The 19,963-nt window shown below is 38.7% G+C and overlaps 1 protein-coding gene across 5 annotated transcripts in view; it reads right to left on the minus strand.

Moving 5' to 3' along the window:
• Positions 1-908: 908 nt before the first annotated feature.
• The window catches only part of LOC136871840 (eukaryotic translation initiation factor 2-alpha kinase 1), a 292,614-nt gene continuing 273,559 nt past the window's right edge, over positions 909-19,963 (minus strand). For all 5 annotated transcript variants that reach the window (XM_068227225.1, XM_068227223.1, XM_068227224.1 and 2 more), the window contains 2 exons: positions 1,437-1,574; positions 909-1,335 (listed from right to left, as the gene is read on the minus strand). In XM_068227225.1, coding sequence (XP_068083326.1) covers positions 1,111-1,335; positions 1,437-1,574 — 363 coding nt within the window. In that variant the 3' untranslated portion in view covers positions 909-1,110. The remainder of the gene's footprint in view (positions 1,336-1,436; positions 1,575-19,963) is intronic.

Below are 19,963 nucleotides of genomic sequence, written 5' to 3' on the forward strand. Positions count from 1 at the left end.
CTCAAACAGAATCTGGATTCATCCGTACACAGCACTGGGGCCCACTGCTCCAACGTCCAGTTTCGATGGGTATTGGCGAATTATATCCAAGAGGCATGGTGCTCACGTGTAAGCGGAAGTCCTGTGGCAGGCCTCCTGGACTTTAAATCCGCTTCATACAACCTCCTCCTTACTGTCCTTTTGCTGATGTTCGTGCCCCGTACTTGCTGCAAACGATTTCTGGCTTTCACAGCTGTTGTGTATCAATCACGAAGAACTTGCATTATGAGAAAGCGATCAACACGCTCGGTAGTGCTTCTCCTAAAACCAGAACCAGGCATCTGGTGTACCTCTATCTTTTAACAGTTCTGTACATGTTACAACAAGATGTAGCTGTTACATCTGCTACATGGCGTATAATGAGTCCATCCTCCACTAGTGCTACATCCCTTGTTATGGTTTCAAGTGAAAGAGCCATTACGACCTGACTTAGAAGTGAGACTTTTGTAGACAAGCTGTAATGTCCACAAAAATATGCAGCATGAGAATTAATAATGATAAAGCTTAATATAGAGCCAACAGTGAATCACCTGATGGGAAATGAATAACAAAATTTAATTTTAATACAGTATTTATCAGACTGAACTGGGAGTCTCTCCCACAATCTAGCTCACATAAAGTGAGTTCTAACGAGCCACACTTCAAGAACTATGGATTTAAGGCATAGGTTTATCATGAAGTTTGCATCAAATTCTGGTTGAATATGGTATTTGTTGTAGTCACATCAGTTCAAGCTGACATTAATGAATGCTTAAGATATTTTAATGGTTCATATTTTCATTTGAATATATCTCAGAAAGATACAATTCTGATCAGAAAACTATACATAAAGTACAGTTTATAATACCTACATGACAATTCAAAAAAAATAGAATATTCAATATCTTTTATTGAAGAGCAAGTTGAATATTTCACAACCAGTAGATTCACAGATCAGAATTAATGAATAAATATATATTTCTTTAAATGAATACAGGAGTTCTGGATCTCTCTTAGTATTCACTTTTGAACAGCCAATATACATTCACTCAAAACTACCAGTCATCTGTCACAAGTTTATATGTATATACATCATCTACTTGCTTCTAAAGCTTGTACTTTGCGTTTCAGTTCTTCTATCTCAAGATCCTTTCTAGATAGATCTGCACGGAGTTGACGAATGGTTTCATCTGGACTACTGGATAAAAATGCTTCACTTGAAGATTCTTGTGTAATTGAGTCCAATTCTGTTAATACATTTTCAGTAGTGGGACGATCTGCAGGATCTGTAGCCATTAGCATTTGTATAAAATGAACCTAAAAATGAAAGCATAGTAATATAGTTTATAATTCCATATATTTGCAATCCTAGTTAAGTAGAAGATCAAGAAACATGCCAGAAAAGAAACAATACAAACCAGTTTTGGGGATGTAGAGTTAAGTTTTGATGGAAAGTTACCATCTCTCAGGTGACTTAGAAGTTTGGAACGTTCCATATCTGTACTGAAGGGTTGAATCAGTTCAAATAACACAATACCAAGGCTGTAAATGTCACTCTGCAACAAAATAAAATGTTGAATATATTATATATTATAAAATGAACTCTCCTCTTTTCTTCTAATTTAACGATTAATATTAAGTGTATGTTCTGTACATGGTTCCCCAAGAGATTACATATATCATATCATATCATATCATATCATATCATATCATATCATATCATATCATATCATATCATATCATATCATATCATATCATATCATATCATATCATATCATATCATATCATATCATATCATATATCATATCAAGTATGACATATAGGCAGATGAACGTTATGATCTCATTCAGTATTTCTCCAATAAATTAATGAACCAACTAATAGTCAAGGACACCTATTTATCAAATAAATAACATTTAATCTTAATATTAACCAACTCTAGTGGGAATCTATTCCAATCTAGCACACACAAAGTGAGGTCTAAGAACCACCCTTCTCCAAGGCATACACAGGGTCTCTCATATAAACCCAGACCGAACACACGGTGTTTGTACTCTGCACTATGGTAGGTGCAGTATGGGAGGCTTGACCCTGCAAGCATGAGTCACCAGTCTGAATCTCAGCTATTAACATGGTGAGACAGTTATCAATGCAACATCGTATTTTCATATGTATAAGTTATTTGAAGTATGAGTCGGCTCAACAAGTCCGTGATGCATTTGTTCAGCAATTTCCTGGTGAAGTGCCATCTTCACAATCACAGATTCACGTAATTGTAAATATCTTTGAAACTGCTGGCTCAGATTTTTTAAAACATAGTTTATACCCCCAATGGAGCACTTAAATCAGTCATATACATTAAAGTCTAATAGTATTAAGTAGTCAGCATTTCAGCTTCTTCTTTAGCACCCAAAACTCCTTCGTCCTGTTGGACCTGGCTGCCCTGCTGATCCAGGCACAAGAGGTAGATATATCCTGTCGGACCTGGCTGTCCTGCTGATCCAGGCACAAGAAGTAGATAATGTGAGTGGTATTTTGGATCAATGAATGATTGTTTATTCGATCCACAGCTTGTGTTCTTTTCTTCTTGTAAATTATATTGAACACCTTTGCTCTTTCCTGCCATGTTAGCACCATTGTCGTAAGATTGCACAAATCTCTGCACCACTTTTGAATTTTACGTATTTGATAATTTGCAATATCTGCTCAAAATTACTTGCATCAGGAATACAGTCAAACATGAAAGAAAAGTATATTTTGCTTCTTTAACCCATTAGCGCCTGAATTAATTTTTTTCTGAGATTTGCTTATTTATTGTGTTTTGCCGCATGTTTGAGACCAAAATGAACTAATATAACAAGTTTCAGAATTTTGGAATCGCTAGGTCATAAGATATTTGATGTTGCCATATGGCAACACTAGGCGCTTGCACTACCTATTTTTAAACAACGAGTTCTGAAAGTCGAATTTAGGTTGCAAAGTGTTTTTTGTTTTCGTGCAATAACAATGTTGAAATATCTTAGCATTATTTATTGTAAAAATATGGAATATCAGTTTTTATTCACATTACAGAAAAAAAAAAAAAAAAAATAAATAGAATTATTGAACAAAAGAGAAAATATATGTTTGCAGTACATAGACACATACCGTATGTACAGTTTGGTACAGTTTGTTGCCTGTCAAAACAAAACACTCATTGGAACAATAGAATAAAATCAAAAATAAGAAAATGAACAATCAAAGAACTTCAGATGCAGTTTTTTTTTTTTGCTAGGGGCTTTACGTTGCACCGACACAGATAGGTCTTATGGCGACGATGGGATAGGAAAGGCCGAGGAGTTGGAAGGAAGCGGGCGTGGCCTTAATTAAGGTACAGCCCCAGCATTTGCCTGGTGTGAAAATGGGAAACCACGGAAAACCATCTTCAGGGCTGCCAATAGTGGGATTCGAACCTACTATCTCCCAGATGCAAGCTCACAGCCGCGCGCCTCTACGCGCACGGCCAACTCGCCCGGTTTCAGATGCAGTTACAAACTATGGAGTAACTACAGTAGTCTATATTTTCGGAGGCATATAAAAGCCCACCCTCAATACTTGCACGTTAGCCACAGAGATAGAAAATGACAATCTTTCACTGTCTTCATATCATCCTGCGTATCCCAATAAGAACGCTTGGAGGGCAACCTATTATATCCAGAAATGAAAAGTATGGCGATAAAGCAACAAATTTCATCAGAAGTTATTTGTGTGTCCGTACAATTTAAAAACACTGCATAAGTTTTAGTCTCTCGAACTAAATGTTCGATCAGCTGGTTATTTGTAAACAATTCAAAAATGTCAACGACAGCCATAAATTTTCACTTGCTATAACTCAGCTCCGGAAATGTCAACAGTCGCTCAATATTGAAATTAGCCCCATCGGTCTATCTTGGTTTGTTATTTGATTTATTATTTCCTTTATTAGTTATCCACTCTTTTGCAGCATCGGGTATTGAAACAGATCTTGCATCAGTAGACAGAGAAGGCACTTCATCCTCTGGTAACACACCGACACCATCGTAACTAATCCCGATCCTTTCATTATTTACTAAGCTTCATTTCAGCACTGACACTTAACTGACGAGAGAGAGATTATCAATAAGCCCACCATCATCTTCATCATCAGAAGCCCTCATCTGTAAGTACATTTATATAGAGCGGTTCCACAAAAATATCACCATCAAGATCTTCAGTCAGTAGCATATAGTGCTTCTGAAAGGAAAAATCCGTTCCTACAATGAAGATGTATGAATCAGTATAAAGTATCATGATCTGACAGCTGCAGAAATTTTACTGAGTATAAACGCCTAGCATTGCCATATGGTAACGCTAATGATTCAGCAAGCACTACTACGGCATTGTGCGCCCGTACTATTTCAAATGCTTACAACATATATAATGAAGTGTACACAACACTACTGTAAACATAATCCAATGAAAGAACTTCACTTATAGATTTTATATCCTTTTTACGTGAAGCCGTCAGCCATTTCGCAGGAATCTTAAAATAACCAAGAGTCCACCAGTATTTGTGTCACAACAATAGACTTTAAAATCAAATAAACGTGATTACTCGATTCTAAAAACTCTTCTCTAACTGTCCGATGACACTACAGTCTTCCAGATTATTTCTTGTTGCCAACAGTATTAAAAGAAAAAGGTGCAAAAAACTCATTGCCATATGGCAACGCAAGGCACTAATGGGTTAATATTACTCTCTATTTGTTCCCTTATTTTGGATCCAATTATTTCCAAAATTTCATCTTGGATGCCATGTGAGAAGTAGTTAACTCAACCTTCTTTTGTGATGACTTATGTGTTCTCTCAGTATGGGGTTGTAGCAAGACAATAAGTCAATGGTGTCTAAGAACTTTCCACATCTTGGATCATCAAAGTCAAGCCTTTCTTCTGAACCTCTGAAAGGATATCCCTGGTTTGCCAAGTGCATAATCACATCAAGAATGATAACTAAAACCAATCTCCAATGCTTCTCCTCTGATATTTGTTGTTGCAACGCTTTATCATTGCCTCTAATATTTTCCAAGAGAAAAAACGTTTTTTGTGGCTCGGCGAGTTTTCATGCTCTGGAACCTATTCATTTTCATTTTTCCACAGAGTGAGATCATCCTTAGCGATACTAGACAGATTTTTCTGAGAAAAATTATCATGAAATAGTTTGCATGGTATGAGGCCTGGTTTCATGTTCATAATCGAGTGAACAGTCATAACTCTCACTACTGGTATGCAGAAAATCCTAATGGTGTTTATAAAGTCCCTAAATTATGATAGAAAGATTGGTGTTTGGTGTGCTGTTAGTGCAAGACGAATAATTGGGCCTATTTTTAAAAAAAAAATTTTTAAGGTGACAGTAAATTCAGAGAGGAACCAAGATGATATTTGACGCTGTTCTTCCATCAGTTAACGGAAGAAGAAAACTCACGAGGGTGGTTTCAACAAGATTCAGCCCCTGCTCGTAGAGCAGAAGATTCCCTTCTTACAGTCTTGTAAGTGTTTGCAGACAGAGTGATCAGTGCTGGTCTATTTCCCCTCATTCTCCAGATTTAACAGTGTGTGATTTTTACTTGTAGGGTGAATTGAAAGAAAAAGTGTATCAATCAAATCCTCACACACTGGAAGAACTGAACTGAAAGAAAATATTAAGAATGAAATCAGAAACATTACAGTGGCAGAACTCACTCGCATCAGACAGAATGTGTTTACCAGATACAATGCCTGTATAACCCAGGACGACACTTCCAGCATCTTTTATAAGGTAAGACTTCATAAAAGATATATATATACGCTTAAAGAAGGGCGGCCGCATGCGACCTAAGTTCGGCTGAGGCAGCTGCCGTAGCGCAGAGTACAAACACCGTGCATCCGGTCCGAGTTCATATCAGAGACCATGTATCTATCATGAAGTTTGCATCAAATTTTGGTTGAATATGATATTTATTGTAGTCACATACCAGTTCAAGCTAGTATGGACAAATGCTGAAGATATTTTTAAGGGTTCATGTTTTTACTTGAACATCTCTCAGAAAGATAAAATTCTGATCAAAAAACATTACCATTATAATAATTTTACAGTTCCAGTTTCCTGGGTACTGTTGGCTAACCTCTTAAAATCTGCCTCATTCAGATTAATCAATCACTACTGATCTACATTTAGGGCAGTTGCCCAGGTGGCAGCTTCCCTATCTGTTGTTTTCTTAGCCTTTTCTTAAATGATTGATTGCAAAGAAATTGGAAATTTATTGAACATCTCCCTTGGTAAGTTATTCCAATCCCTCACTCCCCTTCTCAAAAACAAATATTTACCCCAATTTGACCTCTTGAATTCCAGCTTTCCTATTTTTAAAGACACCACTCAAACTTATTTCTCTACTGATGTCATTCCACGCCATCTCACCAGTGACAGCTTGGAACATACCACTTATAATACCAATGTAGTTGGTCCATTATTGGACATTATAAATTTTCCAGCTAACTCATTCCTGCTTGCCAGCGTTTCACCCCAGTGTGCTAAGTTGGACTCATCAGTTGGTAAATAGCACACCTACCAAGACGAGAACTATGGCGCGAAACACTGGCAACCAGGAATGAGTTAGCTGGAAAATTTATAATGTCCAATAACGGACCAACTACATTGGTATTATAAATTTACTCATTCGAGACAAATATTTTGGGTTCCATATGGGAATCAACATCTATAAAAACATGCCACTTAGTCGAGCAGCTTGTCTTCTTTCTCCCAAGTCCTCCCAGCCCAAACTTTGCAACATTTCTGTAACACTAATTTTTTGTCGGTAATCACCCAGAACAAATCGAGCTGCTTTTCTTTGAATTTTTTCTAGCTCTTGAATCAAGTAATCCTGGTGAAGGTCCCATACACTGGAACCATACTCTAGTTGGGGTATAAAGTACAACCCGTTCCCGAAATATCTAGGAGTCACACTGGACAGAACTCTGAGCTATAAAGAACATCTCACCAAGCTCTCTCACAAAATCGCTACAAGGAATAACATCCTGCACCAGCTTTGTGGCAGTTCCTGGGGAGCCTCAGCTGACTGCTTACGATTAACGGGTATCAGTCTTGTCTACTCTGCAGCGGAATACTGTGCCCCGGTATGGCTGGAAAGTGCACAGGTGCATAAAGTGGATACTAAGCTGAATGATACCATGCACTGCATAACTGGTACTGTAAAGTCAACACCTCGCCACTGGTTACCTGTACTTAGTCACTTCCCACCACCCCACCTGAGGAGAAAGGAAGCTCTGCTGAGAGAAGCAAAGAAGATCTGGTCATCTCCCGCATTACCAGTTCACCAGGAATTTTGTTACCCATCGCCACGACGACTTCGATCTAGGAGACCAGCAAGTATATTCGCCGGCCGACTCTTGAGGGATAATTTTAATCTAAACGAGAGCTGGTGGGATGAGTGGTCAATTTCAACATCTGGAACAAATGCTCATCACCTAAATCCAACCCAGAAAATGAAGGGATTCGACCTCCCAAGAAAACTATGGTGTCGCCTCAACAGACTGAGAACTGGACATGGACGCTGCAATTTCTTATGCCATAAGTGGGGTTGGATGGATTCTCCAATGTGTGAATGCAGTGAAGAGGAAGAGACCATGGACCATGTCATCCTGCGCTGCCTTCATGCCTATTCCGGAAGCCCCAGCGACCTGTTTCATCTTTCAGAAAGTGCTATAGAGTGGCTGAAACACTTGGACCTGGACTTATAAATTTGTAGTTATAATCACCATATGATTAAATAAATACACCAGAGACTTATATGCCCTCTCCTTTACATCTGCACCCTTTATTTACAATCATATTTATGTGATTACCCCAATGAAGATCTTTCCTTACATTAACACCTAGGTACTTACAATGATCCCCAAAATGAACTTTCACCCCATCAACACAGTAATTAAAACTGAGAGGACTTTTCCTATTTGTGAAACTCACAACCCTACTTTTAATCCCGTTTATCATCATACCATTGCCTACTGTCCATCTCACAACATTATCGAGGTCATTTTGCACTTATTCACAATCTTGTAACTTATTTATTACTCTGTACAGAATAACATCATCTGCAAAAAGCCTTATCTCTGATTCCACTTTTTTACACATATCATTGATATACATAAGAAAACACAAAGGTCCAATATATGTCCCTTAAGGAATTCCCTTCTTAATTATTACAGGGACAGATAAAGCTTCCCCTACTCTAACTCTCCAGTTCTCTTTTCTAGAAATATAGCCACCCATTCAGTTACACTTTTTTCTAGTCCAATTGCACTCATTTTTGTGAGTAGTTTCCCATGATCTACCCTATCAAATGCCTTAGATAGGTCAATTGCGATACAGTCCATTTGACCTCCCGAATCCAGGCAATCTGCTATATCTTGCTGCAATCCTACAAATTGAGCTTCAGTGGAATAACCTTTCCTAAACACAAACAGCCTTCTATCAAGCCAGTTATTGATTTTGCAAACATATGTAATATATTACAAGTAACTAATCTTATTTTGGTCCGTACTGAAGATACAATAAGTAAAACACTTTCAAGATTAAAATTATTGTGCGTCGCCATAAGACCTATCTGTGTCGGTGCGACGTAAGGCCCCTAGCAAAAAAAATAAAATAAATTATTGTGTCCACCTTTTCAATACAAATATATATATTTAGTGATTAAATTCTACATGAATTAAAAACACCAGTTAGGGACATGTTTCACCCAAGTTATGGGCATCTTCAGCCTAATACTAAATCTTAAGGTCAAGAATTAAAACTATATACATCAGAACTTAATAGTAAACTGAATACTAAATACAATGGTCTTATGCTTTTTACATAGTTTACAATATGTACAGTATGTACAATATGTACATTAACTTTGCCAGAATTTACGAACAATGAATTAATTTATTTTATAATGACTAGACATCCAAATTGTAGACTGGACTGATCACAGCGCGAGTTGGGGTTTCTTCAATTGTTATGGTCGCCTGAGTCGTAAGTATTGTTACAAAACCAGAACCTTGGTTGAAGTCATTATTAGTGTATGAATCTATTTGAATATTCCTTTAGAAAGAAGCATGGTTATGTATTAAGGTTGAAGCATGTTGGAAACTATTGCTGATCGGTTAAAAAATTTTTTTTTGGAATAATACGTCATTCTTGTTGATTAACTTCCCTTTGGTGCATTGTTCAACCTTGGGAGGAATATGAGTTGTCTGTAACTGGATATGAGAAAAAACGGGGAATTAGAATGATGAAAGTGGAATCCAATATGATAATAATTGGAGAGTGAGAGTTTATCACGTGAACTTACTTGTCTTGTCGACTTAGCTGGGACCAATTGTTCTGGTTGTTTCTGGACGACTAAGCTTGCTACTCCTAGTGTAGTATTGATGCTGTAACGGAGGGGAGGAGCGTGGAGGGGAAGGGGGACTGAGTTTCAAATCGTGCGTCCGTGTTGTAGCTTGAGAGGCATTACTCGAATTGGATTAGGCAGGTCTGGCATTAGGCGTGGCTATTGGAGCGCATGCGTTCTGTGATTTAAACATACTGGGAACTTTATTCCGATTTACGGCCTGGATTAACCTTGGTGTTATCTCATATAATGATATATAATAATATCAATGACATCGTTAAGATTATTTTTATTATACGTTTGTTCCAAATAAATGTATAAGTTCTTTGTTTCGTTCAATAATTTCCCTTTGTTTAGGCTTTTAACGATCGTCAAATCATTCTCTATTGACGTGAACTTATGGCCTGTTTCAGTCATATGCTGGCTCATGGCCGAATACTTGTTATGCTTGGAAGCATTGTAATGTTCCAAATACCGGGCGAGTTGGCCGTGCGCGTAGAGGCGCGCGGCTGTGAGCTTGCATCCGGGAGATAGTAGGTTCGAATCCCACTATCGGCAGCCCTGAAAATGGTTTTCCGTGGTTTCCCATTTTCACACCAGGCAAATGCTGGGGCTGTACCTTAATTAAGGCCACGGCCGCTTCCTTCCAACTCCTAGGCCTTTCCTATCCCATCGTCGCCATAAGACCTATCTGTGTCGGCGCGACGTAAAACCCCTAGCAAAAAAAAAAAAAAAAAGAGTTCCAAATACCTTGTGTAAATGTTCCTCCCTGTTTGTCCAAAATATGTGAACTCACATTGGGCACATTTTAACCTATAGACACCAGATCTTGAGTAAATGTTGTTGTTATTATTATTGACTCAAGCTACAACACGGACGCACGATTTGAAACTCACTACCCCTTCCCCTCCATGCTCCACCCCTCCGTTACAGCATCAATACTACACTAGGAGTAGCAAGCTTAGTCCTCCAGACACAACCAGAACAATTGGTCCCAGCTAAGTCGACAAGACAAGTAAGTTCACGTGATAAACAGTCACTCTGCAATTATTATCATATTGGATTCCACTTTCATCATTCTAATTCACCATTTTTTTCTCTTATCCAGTTACAGACAACTCATATTCCTCCCAAGGTTGAACAATACACCAAAGGGGAGTTAATTAACAAGAATGACGTATTATTCAAAAAAAAATTTTTTTAACCGATCAGCAATAGTTTCCAACATACATGCTTCAACCTTAATACATAACCATGCTTCTTTCTAAAGGAATATTCAAATAGATTCATACACTAGTAACGACTTCAACCAAGGTTCCGGTTTTGTAACAATACTTATGACTCAGGCGACCATAACAATTGAAGAAACCCCAACTCACGCTGTGATAAATCTCAGTCAATACAATTTGAGAAACCCATTTCACGCTGTGATCAATCCAATCTACAATTTGGATTTCTAGTCATTATAAAATAAATTAATTCATTGTTCGTAAATTCTGGCAAAGTTAATGTATATATTGTACATACTGTACATATTGTAAACTATGTAAAAAGCATAAGACCATTGTATTTAGTATTAAGTTTACTATTACGTTCCGATGTACATAGTTTTAATTCTTGACCTTAAGATTTAGTATTAGGCTGAGGATGCTCACAACTAGGGCGAAACATGTCCCTAACAGGTGTTTTCAATTCATGTAGAATTTAATCACCAAAAATATATATTTGTATTGAAAAGGTGGACACAATAATTTTAATCTTGAAAGTGTTTTACTTACGTGTAATATATGTTACCGTGTTTTGGTATATCAGCAGAGGTGAAAGAAGGTGCGGGCTGGAATGGGTCTAACTACAAGTCCGAAAAATGAATTTAAAATTTAAATAAAGGTTATATTTTCAATAGACAACAAGGATTAACAATTTTCACTAGGTGAAATAACAAAAATATATCAGGTACAATGTAATCTTACAAACAAAAGTACAAGTTAAGGGGTCTTTACAAATCCTGGGCTACGAGCCCCAAAGTTTAACAATCTGAGCTCTCAGCTCACAACCACATATTTTAGAAAAGGGCAGAAATTCCCTCAATACAATGGAGCACTTGCTCCCAGTAATCAAAATGTCACGCCTCCCCGAGGCACCTTTCAAAATACCAGAAAGAGCTGATCTGCTCTCAATCTTTCAAGCCTATTCAAGGCCATACCATACATTGCGATCGCTTGCCACAACTTACAAAAATTAAACAGGGGTATCTCGTACCAAATCTACTGGGCCTTCACAGGACGGAAAACAAAAACGGGTTAAATTAATGGCCCAAAATACAAGATTGAATGGAGGCGAGTACTTGCACTCCTACATGAAAGCTTGTTAAAACCTAAGTGGCGCTAAGCCGGTACACAGGGGCTATTCCCACACTATATAGGTGACTTGTATAAGAAAATTTTAACACATTAGGAAAGATTAGAAAATCAGTTACAAAAACATAGTCACCTCAAGTCAAAATGAAGGGGAACTCGAGAGGATAAAGCACTCTCTATCCCCGATTTACATTTAAAGATATATGGAGTTTTACAAAGATGGAAAAAGATTACATATTAAAGGTTTCGGACCTGCCCCGCGGCTTAAACTGCTGAGCTAGCAAGGAAAAAGAAATATGTTAAACGGCCATTACCTTGTTGAATAGCTGCTGCCCAAAGAAAGAGGCGCTACCCGCCCCCTCCTATACTTCCATACACTAAGCTAGATGTTGTTGAAGTGGCGAAGAGCCGAGAAAATCAGCAGTTTTTAAACCCTCGTGGACGATTCGAGACCCTTCATGAATAATAAAGACACACCCACTCAACTTTATTGGGTAGCTAAGAGTTACACATGGAAATTCGAAGAAGAAACCTCTGATAGGTGGTAAATTAATTGCAGAAATTACTGATTGGCTAAGTTCAAAACAGGTGGAAAGAAAGCTTAATATTGCCAACCCACAAATGAAAGAACAAAATCTAGTAAAGACCAAAACTTATAAATACAAAATTTCTTCAACAAAAGTTCCTTCACTTCGCACCAGGGTGCATGATCATAGTTTTTTGGGTAGAGACATCTGTTAGCGAATGTCCACACTTCTTGATCCATAGAAAACAAAACACGTTGAAATCCACACAGTATAGACAACTTTGTAATCCCAAAATTTATAGTAGAGACCTCTTCTGAGAAAACTCATGAATTAATACAGTTCTAAAAGTTCACAGTTTCTCCGGTAGAGGAGGATTTATTGGCGGAGAATTCAAATGTGCAGCGTATAGGTGTACCAACCGGTACAATATAATCAGAAAGAATGCTTTCCCAAAGCTTACATGCAATGCTTGTCAAAGTGACTGGCCTGTAATTTTCAGCTTTATGTCTATCACCCTTTCCTTTATACACAGGGGCTACTATAGCAACTCTCCATTCATTTGGTGTAGCTCCTTCATGCAAACAATAATCAAATAAGTACTTTAGATATGGTACTACACAGTTCAAAAAAATCAGAACATGTATTTTAACGTTTGGTTTGTGAACGTTAATTTGGTAGATGAGGTTCCAATTGTCGTACAACATATTTGAGACCTCAGCTACGCAGCATATGTCAAATCGAAGTTATACTCCATCTGTAGATATACCTATGCATTAAAATGTCAGGTGACTCCTCAAAACAAAGTGAATAGCGGTGCATTTGTGTGTTGTTGTGAGGTACACAGACTACTGCAGTCATTTGAGCACATTGTACGTCAACCAGCACATTCCACGAGACATCTTAACGAGGTTCAAGTCACAAGGGCTGTCACTTTGACCTAGGAAGGATGGACTTTTCGTCGTGTTGCTTTGGATCTCATTGTTCCTCCATCAGTTATTCACTGCTTGTGGAATTGCTACAATGAGACAGGCCAGTTCATAAGGAGGGTTGGACAAGGTCATACGCACGACAACCCCACAGGATGACCGATATCTGACAATCTGTGCATTGCGGCGTCGTTCAGCAACTGCCAGAGAATTGCAAGAAGACCTCAGGAGGGTCACTGGAGTTATGGTGTCTGACCAGAAAGTAAGGAACAGGCTAAGAGAAGTGCCTTTACGACCCAGACGTCCTGTTTGAGTGCCCCATTTCATGCAGCAACATCGCGCAGCTCGCCTTCTGTTTGCCCTACCCATGTCAACTGGCAACTTTGCCAATGGAGATCTGTGTTGTTCACAGTCGAGTCCAGATTTCCCCTGACACAGCGTGATGGACGTCAACGTGTATGGAGACACTGTGGTGAGCAGTACATGCCAAATGTTGTCCAGGATGGCGACCGATTCGGACAAGGTTCTGTGGTGGTGTGGGGTGGCATCAGTATTGATAGCCATACAGATCTAGTTGTCATCCATGGTAATCTTATACCGCTGCAGGGTAACAGATACTGCTATAGCATGTGCTGGTGGCTGCATACGGTGTTGGCCTTGAATTCGTAGTCATGCACGAAAATGCCAGGGCTCATCTTGTCGTCAAGAGATGCAATGGCCAGCAGTGAGTCCCGACCTTAATCCTAATGAGCATGTGTGGAATAGGCTTGACAGAAGTGTTCGTGGGTGTCCTGTTCCACCACAGACTCTCCAAGACCTCGAACAGGCTCTCACTGAAGAATGGGACCTGATACCGCAACGTGACCTCCATCGACTTATACGGAGCATGCCACGTAGGAGCCAAGCTGTGATGAATGCTTGTGGAGGACATACACAATACTGAAGCTCTCCATCTGTGATAAAAATCCACCTTGGAGGACAGTTATCACTTTGTTTTTGCCCCTATTTGGACATTTCTGTTTGTGTTCTGAAAATGAATGCAAATCCATCGATGTTCTCTTGTATATTTCAATGGTAAAGAATAAAGGTTTAGTTGGTAATATACCTGGGTGTGAGGTATTGTTTTATGGAGCATGGCATACGTTCAAAAACATGTTTCCCTAACTGGGATGAACTGTGTATATCCCAACACACTGTCTTCAGTATATCCCCACAGAAACCTTATGAATTCCAGCTGCTCTTCTAGTTTTCAACTTTTGTATCTTGCTGTAAATGTCAATGTTATTATAGATAAATTTTAATACCTCTTTAGTATTAGTCACCTCCTCAATCTGGACATTATACTTTAACCAACAACCTTTACATACTGCTGAATGAATACTTCTGCCGTTTGAATATCCTCGCACACACACACACTCCCCTTCTTCATTAATGATTCCTGGAATGTCCTCCCTGGAACATGTTTCTGCCTTAAAGTACCGATACATACCCTTCCATTTTTCACTAAAATTTGTATGATTGCCAAGTATGCTTGCAATCATGTTGTCTTTAGCTGACTTCTTTGCTAGATTTAATTTCCTAGTAAGTTCCTTTAATTTCTCCTTACTTCCACAGCCACTTCTAACTCTATTTCGTTCCAATCTGCACCGCCTTCTTAGTCTCTTTACTTCTCTGTTATAATGTAGTGGATCTTTACCATTCCTTACCACCTTTTAAGGTACAAACCTATTTTAACATCCCTCAACAATTGCTTTAAACCCATCCCAGTCTGTTAACATTTTTACTTACCGTTTTCCACCAATCATAGTTACTTCTTAAAAACTCCCTCATTCCTGTTTTATCAGCCATATGGTACTGGCTATTAGTCCTAATTTTATTACCTCCTTTCTTTCACATGTACTTATAACTATGACAAAAACAGCTTCATGATCACTAATACCATCTATTACTTCAGTTTCTCTATAGAGCTCATCTGGTTTTACCAGCACTATGTCCCGAATATTCTTCCCTCTAGTTGGTTCCATCACTTTCTGAATCAGCTGTCCTTCCCATATTTACTTATTTGCCATTTGTTGGTCATGCTTCCTGTTGTTTGCATTACCTTCCCAATTGACATTTGGTAAACTGAGATCACCCGCTACTATCACGTTCCTTTCCATATATAAATGATGTCCTCCAGTGTCCTTCCCCGATCTGCAATGTTCATCTTTACAATGAGTTCTTGGTCTTCCCACCATCTGTTTTCCTGCCACATATCTCTCCAAGTTAACATTAGCTGTCCTTGTTCACTTCATCCTCATTACAAAGCATCTCAATCTGGATATACTGACATGATCTAACAATGATATCTCAATCCAAGCTTCCTTTGTAACTACGTCATTCTTTAACTTGTACAGTTTTGTTTTCTGAATTGTGGACCTAAGGAACTTCCATCTCAGATGCCTGCAACCTTGAAGAGTTGTTAGTGAGGGTGCAGATTTCGATATGAACCACTGACTGGAACATCACCACCTTCGATTTTGTTGGTACTTTAGGATTCCAGAGGAGTGTTCATACTTGCTGGTAAAAGTGAGAGCTCTTTTGCACTCTATTTGCCACCTCCTTTGCGGCTAGGGTACCTCGAGATATTACACTGCCAAGGTATGTAAAGTTTTCCACATTTTCTAGCTGATGGTTTCCTAGCATGATATTCACCGGTCATTTATCTCTGTTTATTGCTATCACTACGGTTTTGGGTTTGCTTATTTTAAGATTGAATTCCTGGAACTTAACCTTCCATTTACTGAGTCTCAACTGTGTTTGTTCCTCAGTTTCTCCCCAGATCTTAACGTCATCAACAAGAGCCATTGCATTTAGTTCATAAGATGTTTTCTTGATGTTCTTCATTATGTCAATTCTAAGATTAATAGACAGTGATTGCTGATGTCAGTGGTAAAACAATGAGATTATCAGCCTCTTCTTCTTCTTTTCCTCATCCTCCAGTTCCTGTTTCCAGTCTTATCCTGGGCTGGGTTATGGGTCAAGGACTTCCATTATTGCCTTTCTTTCCACCACACTTCTACTGCTGTAATTGTTTTTTTCTCTTTCCTCCTTTCTTCTCTATACTCTTGTCCAATATACACCCACCTTTCTTGAGGCCTTGTTTGTGGTCTCTTGTTGGTTTTTCAGCATATTCTTTAGTTGGAATTTGATCTTTTCCCATTCGCATAATGTATTTATACCATTTGAGCTTGCGTGTTTGTATCCTGTCTGGTAGTTTCGAAACTACACTCGTCTTTTTAATGTGTTAATTTCTTATGCTATCTTGTCTTCTCTACAAAGCCTTTAAGGAATTTCATCTCGGTCACCTGAATTCTACTCTCATCTCGTTTTGTTCTTGTCCATGTTACCCTGCTACATATATCATCATCATCATCATCATCATCATCATCATCATCATCATTTCCCTTTATCCAGCTGTAGCCGGATAGGGGCAAATATGGTTCCTCTCCACTTTCTTCAGTCTTTCCACCACTCCACCTCCAACACTGTGTCCCAGTTCAGGTTTCCTTCTATAATATTGCGTTGGATTGTATCCTTCCATCTCAATCTGGTCTTCCACGGCCTCTCCTTCCTTGGATTTGCATTTCCATCACCTTTTTTGGCACTCTTTCGTCACTCATTCGCTTTACGTGCCCAAACCATCTTAGTCGGCTCTTCTCTATTCTATCATTCAGTTTTTCCACTCCAATTTCTTCCCGGATTTTCTCATTCCTTATTTTGTCTCTTTTACTCTTCTGTATCACACTCCTCAAGAACTTCATTTCGGCTGCCTGTATTCGACTCTCATCCTTCTTTGTCATTGTCCAAGTTTCTGTTCCGAAAGTTGTTATGGGTACGTAATACATCTTGTACATAGTATCCTTTGCTTCCATTGGGACATCTTTGTCCCATAACGTGTTTCTTACACTATGATAGAAACAACTTCCAGCTTGAATCCTCTTATTAATCTCAGCATCCAGTCGAGCATTCTCCATTAATTCACTCCCCAGGTATTTGAACGTTTTCACTTACTTTGAGGGGCTTGTCTGCAAGTCTAATCTGACCTTTCCCTTCTTTCTCCCCTGTAGTCATAACAAGAGTTTTACCCTTTTCTGCACTTATTTTCAATCCGCATTCTTCAATCTTCCCATTCACCACATTCAACTGTTCTTGAACCTTCCTGTCGTCTTCTCCCTAAATCACAATATCATCTGCAAATAACATCATGTTCATTTCTCTTCCTCCATATGCTGCTTTTGCTGTTCTCATGATGTCATCCATTACTATTGTAAAAAGGATTGGTGATAGAACACTTCCCTGTCTCAGCCCACTAGTATTTTGAACTAACTTGTCCTGTCAACTTGTGTTTGCACGCAACTACAACACTCCTTATACAATGCCATGATCATTTTTATTAATCCCTGTCCAATTCCTTTTTGCTCCAGACTGTCCCAAACTTTAGTCCTGGGGACACTGTCATATGCCTTTTCAATGTCAATGAAAGTCATCACTATATCATTCCTGTACTCCCATTGCTTATCCATTAGTTGTCTCATAATGAAAATGGGCTCTATTGTTGACCTTCCACTTCTGAAACCAAACTGATTTTTCCTGTATCTGATTCTCAACCCTCAACCTTATTCTAGTTTCCAGTATCCTTTCCATTATCTTAGCAACATGGGATATTAGAGTAATTCCCCTGTAGTTCTTCAAAACTTTCTTATCTCCTTTCTTGAAAATTGGGATGATTATTCCTTTTTGCCAATCCTCAGGGACCTCCTTATTCTTCCAGACATTCCTGAGAACCCGATATGTCCACTGCAGGCCTACAGCTCCAGCTGCCTTTATCATCTCCACTGAAATTTTACATCTATTCCAGCAGTTTTTCCATTCTTCACCTTTCTTACTGCCATTTCAATTTCATTCATTGTAATTTCTTTTTCCATTTCTTCATCAACTAATTACCTTTTCCGGTTGTCCATTGAATGACTGTCATCAGTTCTTATGTTCAGCAGCTTCTGAAAATATTCACTCCATCTATTTCTTATTTCTTCTGGCTTTGTTAATATTATGCCACCTTCATTCTTCACAAATCTGGTGTTTACTTGATCTCTCTTTTTGTTTCTTAAGATACCATGCAGTAATTTCCTGCTGCTCTGCATATCATCTCTCAATTTCTGTGTGAATAAGGCCCAGTTTTTCCTCTTTTCTTCCTCCACTACTTTCTAGGCCAAATTTTTTGCCTCCACATATTTTCTTCTACTTTCTTCAGTCTTAGATGTTTTCCATGCTTTCCAGGCCATTTTCTTTTACTTCACTTTAATCTTTACCCTATCATTCCATCAGTGTGTCTCTTTGCCTTTCACATTTCCTGATGTTCTACCACATACCTTTTCTGCACATCCAACCAGTGCTTCCCTAAATCTTTTCCATTCATTCTATCATGAAGTCAACCAGTTCTTCTGTCTTTCCCATCAGTGTCAGTACATTTACTGTTGCAATCTTGATGTAGTTTGGTGCTGGTGCTCATTTATCACAGTTCCCCCAGCACCTGAAGAGCTGCGCGTCTCTTTTAGCAGGGTACGCCCTAACCTTTTCCGAGGCACCATATCTGCTTTGTCCATATAGGCTATTGTTACGATGGGCTCACCACACCCAAAGGCATTTTATACCTACTGCCAGGTTCAAAATTAGGCCGCCCCTAACATGGAGACAGACGCCTTTCGTAGCCGCTCCTCTGGAGTACAGACGCTACGGGTTTGCCCCTTCCGTCATCTCCACCGTACCGAAGTCCACCTTCTCCGCTGTAGATGCCGTTGAGGTCTTCACTCGTAATCCTGAGCTGGGACCCATACCAGATGTTACACACCGGGTCAGTGTGCTCTGGGACTCACATAGGCAGGGGCGCCACTCCCTGGGTAGGGCTGCCTCTGAAGAGGGTCCCTACCTGCTACCTATATATATAATGGTACATAATCGGTCAAATACAGAATCTCTCTGCATTTGCTTGAATCTTCTTGGTTCACGCTCTGGTAAACGACATTTGCTTGTTGTACTCTTTCCAATCCCCTGAGTTATCTTCTGTGATTATATTTCCCAAGTACACTGGCAGACAAAAATGTGGATCACTTTTAAAAATAAAATTGTAATTGTTAAGCACCAATTATTAGAGGGAATTATTCGATTAATTACATTAAGACAGTTTCGAATGTGTAATTTGCAGTTTTGGAGAATATGATGTTTAGAGATCATAAATGTAACAGGTTTTGTAGAGAAAGAAAAGAGAAAAGTGTGTTGTATTTGGACAATTTTGTAGAGAAAGAAGAGAGAAAAATGTGTTGCATTTGGACCTGTAACTATAGCTAAATTGTAAAGGGTTATCATTATTGTTAGGTGATATTCTAAAATGTAAAGGGTTATCATTACTGTTTGGTGATATTCTGGAACACTGTGAAAATGTCGTGACTTGGACTTTCGAAACAGGGGGTGTCTGTCCTTGTCGATTCTAGAAGCATGTTCATAGTTTCGTAAGATGGAAAGTTACATGTTATATACAAGACAAAGTAAGATTGGAGTTAAAGAAGAGATTACCCAGATTAGCTAAAGAGATTTATACCAATTTTGATCCTAAACAACAGAAAACAATAAAAAACATGAAATCGAAAATTGAAGATAACAATATT

Source organism: Anabrus simplex, chromosome 4 (genome assembly GCF_040414725.1).
Source record: "Anabrus simplex isolate iqAnaSimp1 chromosome 4, ASM4041472v1, whole genome shotgun sequence".
NCBI lineage: Eukaryota > Metazoa > Arthropoda > Insecta > Orthoptera > Tettigoniidae > Anabrus > Anabrus simplex.